Source organism: Ascidia mentula, chromosome 8, assembly GCF_947561715.1.
Source record: "Ascidia mentula chromosome 8, kaAscMent1.1, whole genome shotgun sequence".
Classification (NCBI taxonomy): domain Eukaryota; kingdom Metazoa; phylum Chordata; class Ascidiacea; order Phlebobranchia; family Ascidiidae; genus Ascidia; species Ascidia mentula.
This window is the reverse complement of record NC_138573.1, coordinates 6,939,270-6,946,201: the sequence shown is the minus strand read 5'-3', so window position 1 is coordinate 6,946,201 and position 6,932 is coordinate 6,939,270. Positions and strand designations below refer to the sequence as shown.

General features: G+C 37.4%; 1 protein-coding gene across 4 annotated transcripts; it reads left to right on the top strand.

The window, feature by feature from the left end:
- Nucleotides 1–3,739: 3,739 nt before the first annotated feature.
- Nucleotides 3,740–6,568, top strand: LOC145911092 (GATOR1 complex protein NPRL2-like). 4 transcript variants are annotated; one of them, XM_082998337.1, is made up of 8 exons: nt 3,740–3,889; nt 3,987–4,147; nt 4,208–4,299; nt 4,385–4,602; nt 4,704–4,900; nt 5,118–5,290; nt 5,813–6,131; nt 6,188–6,568. In XM_082998337.1, the coding sequence occupies exons 2-8, from the start codon at nt 4,049–4,051 to the stop codon at nt 6,314–6,316; spliced, it is 1,227 nt and encodes a 408-aa protein (XP_082854463.1). In that variant the 5' UTR covers nt 3,740–3,889; nt 3,987–4,048; the 3' UTR covers nt 6,317–6,568. The 4 variants fall into 4 exon arrangements, with proteins under 4 accessions (XP_082854463.1, XP_082854465.1, XP_082854464.1 ...); XM_082998339.1 differs by lacking the exon at nt 3,740–3,889 and having other exon boundaries at nt 3,954–4,147; nt 5,813–5,986; nt 6,044–6,131; XM_082998338.1 differs by lacking the exon at nt 3,740–3,889 and having other exon boundaries at nt 3,954–4,147; nt 5,864–6,131.
- The last annotated feature ends 364 nt before the right edge of the window (nt 6,569–6,932 follow it).

Genomic DNA, 6,932 nt, shown 5'->3' with positions numbered 1-6,932 from the left:
ATTAAGGTGCCGGATGACCTTCAAATCGCCCATCGAAGACGACCCGCTTTTTTGCGAATCAGCAGCATAATGGCGTAATGTCGGCATGCGAAAAACTTCCCTATTAAAACAATTCTGCTCGGCGTTCTTGCAATAGGTGCCAATATTGACCAACATCACGAGAACGGAAATTTAATGCTCTACCACATGCAATTAACAAATTTGAAATTAAGGTGCCGGATGACCTTCAAATCGCCCATCGAAGACGACCCGCTTTTTTGCGAATCAGCAGCATAATGGCGTAATGTCGGCATGCGAAAAACTTCCCTATTAAAACAATTCTGCTCGGCGTTCTTGCAATAGGTGCCAATAAAAGATTCAATTTTGTGCTTCATCCCCTTGAACATTTTGATGGTTTTTCAACTAAACTTTTCACAGCACCCTTCACCAAACGTCTGACTGACTGAGAAGAGCAAAAATTTGCACTAAAACTGCACCAAACACGCTGAAAATCGCCCTGGCTACACCACGTGACTTCTTGCTCATTAAACAGAAAATTGACCCCAATGCATCACCAGTTGCCTTGTGACGAAACTGAGACTCTCTATGACGCAGGAGTACAAGACGGGCATTCCCCGCGGGCAAAACTATTTTAATAGAATTGCTGACATGCGGTCTTTAGTCCTATTTTGATAAAATAAAGTTTGGTCCTGGCCTTGAAATTCGTTTTGGTCGAAGATTGCCTTTCTTTCTGTTTGTCCCTTATGACGCAATGACTTTGATGTGGACATATTTCACGCGTTATCGTTTGACTGTACTGTTGCATTCTATTAGGATTTGATCTCAGATACCGAAGGGTTTATCAACTCGTATGGATTCGTGGTACCTAACATGAAAATTTTATTAACCCCTCTCCTATTATCTCCTGACTCCCCTACCAATGACACATTTGCAGGAATTTACTACATTTTCAATTTTCTTTTTCCTCAAAAGTAACCACCACAATTCAACTTTTCCTTTTTTTTCGAACTGAATACGACCTGCACAGAAAATAGAGCATATTTTTTTTACAGTATTTTGTCACAGAAATCAATTATGCAACACATGTCACAGGATAAACAGTAAATACATATGTTTGTGTGTATTAGAAAAAATAGTATTTAGCGTTATATATGTCACATACCTCTAAAATTTGTTGCCATTTTATCCAAAGAGCACATGAAAAAGAAATGTAGAAAGCAATCCATCATCTAAACATGTAGCAAAAATGTTTTGTATATGTTTACACCAAGGGTGTACAAACTGCAGTCCGCAAATCAATATTTTGTAGCTTGTCGAAGGCTGCTACGTGGCCCGGCCCCGGAAGTCAACAAATACAATTTTTTACAAATAAAGTTGTGTATTATTGCCAAGTTTGCTGATTTGTGCAAATGTACATGATTGAACACATGTTGTACTTGCATACTGCTAAAGTTATAAATTTAGAAGGCTTATTGGTCAATATGGTCAAATTTGGTCAATATTGGCACCTATTGCAAGAACGCCGAGCAGAATTGTTTTAATAGGGAAGTTTTTCGCATGCCGACATTACGCCATTATGCTGCTGATTCGCAAAGAGCGGGTCGTCTTCGATGGGCGATTTGAAGGTCATCCGGCACCTTAATTTCAAATTTGTTAATTGCATGTGGTAGAGCATTAAAATTCCGTTCTCGTGATATTGGTCAATATTGGCACCTATTGCAAGAACGCCGAGCAGAATTGTTTTAATAGGGAAGTTTTTCGCATGCCGACATTACGCCATTATGCTGCTGATTCGCAAAAAGCGGGTCGTCTTCGATGGGCGATTTGAAGGTCATCCGGCACCTTAATTTCAAATTTGTTAATTGCATGTGGTAGAGCATTAAATTTCGGTTCTCGTGATATTGGTCAATATTGGCACCTATTGCAAGAACGCCGAGCAGAATTGTTTTAATAGGGAAGTTTTTCGCATGCCGACATTACGCCATTATGCTGCTGATTCGCAAAAAGCGGGTCGTCTTCGATGGGCGATTTGAAGGTCATCCGGCACCTTAATTTCAAATTTGTTAATTGCATGTGGTAGAGCATTAAAATTCCGTTCTCGTGATATTGGTCAATATTGGCACCTATTGCAAGAACGCCGAGCAGAATTGTTTTAATAGGGAAGTTTTTCGCATGCCGACATTACGCCATTATGCTGCTGATTCGCAAAAAAGCGGGTCGTCTTCGATGGGCGATTTGAAGGTCATCCGGCACCTTAATTTCAAATTTGTTAATTGCATGTGGTAGAGCATTAAATTTCGGTTCTCGTGATGTTGGTCAATATTGGCACCTATTGCAAGAACGCCGAGCAGAATTGTTTTAATAGGGAAGTTTTTTCGCATGCCGACATTACGCCATTATGCTGCTGATTCGCAAAAAGCGGGTCGTCTTCGATGGGCGATTTGAAGGTCATCCGGCACCTTAATTTCAAATTTGTTAATTGCATGTGGTAGAGCATTAAATTTCCGTTCTCGTGATGTTGGTCAATATTGGCACCTATTGCAAGAACGCCGAGCAGAATTGTTTTAATAGGGAAGTTTTTCGCATGCCGACATTACGCCATTATGCTGCTGATTCGCTCAAAGCGGGTCGTCTTTAATGGGCGATTTGAAGGTCATCCGGCACCTTAATTTCAAATTTGTTAATTGCATGTTGTAGAGCATTAAATTTCCGTTCCCTTGATATTGGTCAATATTGGCACCTATTGCAAGAACGCCGAGCAGAATTCTTTGTATTAGACTAGTTTTTCGCATGCCGCCATTATGCTGAATCGCAAAACCAGGCGTTTTTTTTTATTCGCGATTTTTTTGATTGATACAGCTGCGGCAAATGTTGTTTAAATGTTTTTTGAGGTTTGATCTGCTTGCTCATCTCTGTAATTTGATTCTAATCCAAAAAAAAAAACAATTTTTGAGTAAATGCTTGTTGTACCTTGTAGAATGTGGCAAATTTGCAAAATTATTCTGCCAGAATTCTGCCAGAATGAGGGTAGTGTTTGCAACGCTTCTGAACTAACTTGGGCTGTGATGCGTGACGTTTTTTACCGAAAAGAAGCATACCGCGAACCTGTTTCGTCACGAACGAGCCCGGGCAACTTCCGAAAGCAAAGCTAACAGGAAAAACGCCAGAAAAGGGCCAAATAAGCCAAACCAAATTTTGGGCGCCAGACAAAATGGAAAAAAGCCAAATTCAGGGAATTTGGCGCCGAAAGCGCCAATCTGGCAACCCTGACTGTATGTGGTGTTTCTGGGTTCTATTCTGGACAATTTGCCATTGTAGGTATTCAATTTTCCCCACAAAGGGCTTTGTCACGTCACAACACACGAAAGTCGGGCATTCGAACACACACTCCTGAAAGTCAGGCAATTCCAAGGCGTATAATCACGAAAGTCAGGCAATTCCAAGGCATATAATCACGAAAGTGAGGCAATTCCAAGGCATATAATCACGAAAGTCAGGCAATTCCAAGGCATATAATCACGTCAGGCAGTTGCAATGCACAATAACGAAAGTCAGGCAATGGAAACGCACAATAACGAAATATTTTTGGGAAACACTGCTGTTGAATTCAGGCGAGCCAGACAGTCAGGATTTTAGTCAGAGCAGGGAATTTACCGAAATCTATACTTAAGCTCTTCAATTGTTATGTTAGGTTGACGTTTGCTGCAACAAATTTGCAAAGCAAAGAGCACACAAATCGGAAATACATTGCTTATTACACTAGTATTTTCCAGATTGGGAAGTTTGTTTTTGCGCAAGGATTTTTTTCGGCGATCGTTAATTGCGCGGACGATGGCAACGTTTTTTCGTATGTTAATGCATCAGCTAATTAATATTGCGCGAATTATAGGTAAATTTTCGGAATTTTTTTCTCTATCCGGAGTCTAAATGTACATTTTACCAAACAATATATTTATTTTTCTGTGATCACCTGATCGACAACTAAGAAAAACATTGCAACAACCCACTGTAAACTGCCCAATTGTGCAACTTTTGTACTGATGCAGTCATGGACCCCGGAGCAAAACTTTATGTTCAAAAGCATCCAATTGAATGTATGTTTTTCAGTGAGTTCCATCACACACAAGGTCCAAAGATAACGTATCAGGTACAGGTTTTGTTTAAAATGTTTGAAAAAATTATGATTTGGATAAACTCGCTTTTATAGTACCCTGAGGGATGTATGACGAAAGATCTGTTGGAAGCAGTTATCAATTATATCATACCAAAACCAGATTTGCAACAAAAACTTATTACAGTGTAAGTATTATTTTATCTTGTACAGACTCCTCACAAGGTTATTAAACTATTTTTTATGTATGACTTACATTATTTATTTTGATAGAAATGCAGTTGGAAAGAAAGTCATTGGGTGTCCAGTTTGCTTAAACAGCCCCCATTACCCAAGAAACCAATTTGTATTTAATTTTGGATTGGTTTTGGATAATGAATACAAGAGTTCACCTTGTATTCCATTGATAAAGAAACTATCAACATATATGATTGAAGTGGAGACTGAAGACCATTTTTTGTCAAGTGAGAAAACCAAAAGCAGGATTCCAGGTATTTGCTTTGTGTGTACTAGATGTCCAGTAAGCAACCTACAAAAGTTAAATGGGAATTCCCAATTTATTCATTTCACAAAAATTCACAATGCCCTGCAGACATACTGAAGCAAATGTTCACACAACTTAATAAGAATGGAAGTTGCACAATATATGTAAATGATTCCACCACAATATACCTTAAAGTCTTTCCACCAACAACACCTCCGCCCCCTGTGTACGATCATCATGTTCCCATACTTTGCATTGATGTGGATGACTATGATGTTGATGACTGGGACCTTTCCACACAGCAGGTTTGAAAAATTGCCATAATTATGAAGTATGCATGACGGTAATATATCAATTTTTATGATCACATTCATACCTTAAATGTCAAATGTCCTGTAGGATTTTCTTTTCCAAATAATTTTGTAAAAATTGTGATTTCAATATTGTTCAGTCTTCTGAATAACTTATCTTTAAAAATTAGTGTGTTCATAATAAGTAAAGAGTCTAACTTACACTTTTTAGATACTTCCATACATTGATGGTTTCAGACATGTGCAAAAAATTGCCTCAACTGCTGATGTTGATCCAGAGCTGACTCGAATTTGTATTCAGAATCTTGCTTTCTACAACCTAATTAAACTTATTTCTGTTTTTCAGTACACTAATATCTATGTTACAACTTCTAAATTAAATATGTAAGTATACTTATTCTTATTTGGGTTAAAAAGGTTGTTTGAAAACGTTTGTCTATTGAATTTGCAAATAACAATCAAAGATTAAAGAGAAACACCTTACCCTTATAATAATTAATATTGGTTTGATTTCATGACTCTCTTGGTCAGTAGGTGTTGTATCTGGTCCACTTACCAGTCTTCTGGGAGACCCAGAATTTGTTTAGGATGGTGCCACTGCATTATATTACTATTTTGTAATTAATTGGTATGTTTTGGTGATGTACCTTTGTGGATTTTGCTGCCGTAAGTAACTGTCTGAAATTTTTGGCATTAGTTCATGTCAAAGTTGAGAAGGATATTTGGTAACTTTTACTTTTGGTAACAACAAAAACTTATTTTTTTTTACTTCAACTAAATGCAAACAAGAAATATTTGCTAGTAGAAAAGCCAGATGATTTTTGTAAGGTATACTGCCATTTTTGTTACTGTATACATAAATGTTAACCAAAACCACAGTTTGAGAAATTCTTGCATTCATTACAGGATCATGGATGACATGGAGTTTCAAAATGAATGTTTGAATTATGTGGCTAGGACAGGACATCAGAGACCAGTGCTGCGAGATGTGATGACCCTTTACTGTGGTCTGGCACCTGGTGTAAAAGTTCAAGACCTCTGTCAGAGAAATCAGGATGAAGTTTCCCGTGTTGATGAAAAGTTGAGTATCAATTATTTTTTTTTATTGCTAAGTCATAAGTGCTTTCTTTGTTGCAGGAGACTAATACAGTTTGGTCTTATACATGAACTTATCCGCAAAATTAACATGTACCCTGTCACCCTGAAGCCTACACACAGTTCTAAGGTGAAGAAATTTGACAAGTTTTATTGGTTGCTGTTTGATATTGAGTTGTTTTGCAGTCAAATCTCCACAAGTATACCAATGGTCATTACAGCTCTGATGAAGTGTGCTGTAAGCTTGAAATTAACCAAAGTGAACTTCACAGTCGCTTGGAGCAGGATCACAACATTGTAGCACTTTGGAAATAAATACTTACAAAAGTGATCTGGTTAGGTTTTGACAATTTCATGGCATTAACCTCATTTGTAGCACTGAGTTATTAAACTTCTTTTGCCATCCTTGCTAAAATAATGACCATTGAAAATTGTACAGATAGTGATCGTTACTACATTGATACACATGCAACAAAGCTACTGCCTTTCGTCTGTTGCAGTACTGTTATTTCAGTTCTTTTGTGTTTATGTGTACTTCTAATTTCTCCAATAAACTGTCAAAATTGACTTTTCAAACCAATCCCCAAGTTTAATACATAGCCACATTTATTGCGGGGTAATATGAAAACGTAATTTACAAAACAACAAATATAAAAACATACCAAAAAGTTGTCATAAAACATAAAAAAAAACATATTCAGTGCCGATAACCAACCTCATAACTCACGTTCGACATCATAATTTTCAAGAGTTCTGAAATATGCAAGCATAAATAGTTAGTATTAACGTGTCTGGGATTTTTCCAATGGAAAAAACATTTGAAATTTCAACTACCTTAACACATAATAACAAATGGGACAGGGTAATTTTACAAATTAATTGCAACATAATTCAAGTTGCTTTGGCGCGGAAAAGTAAATAACAAGATACC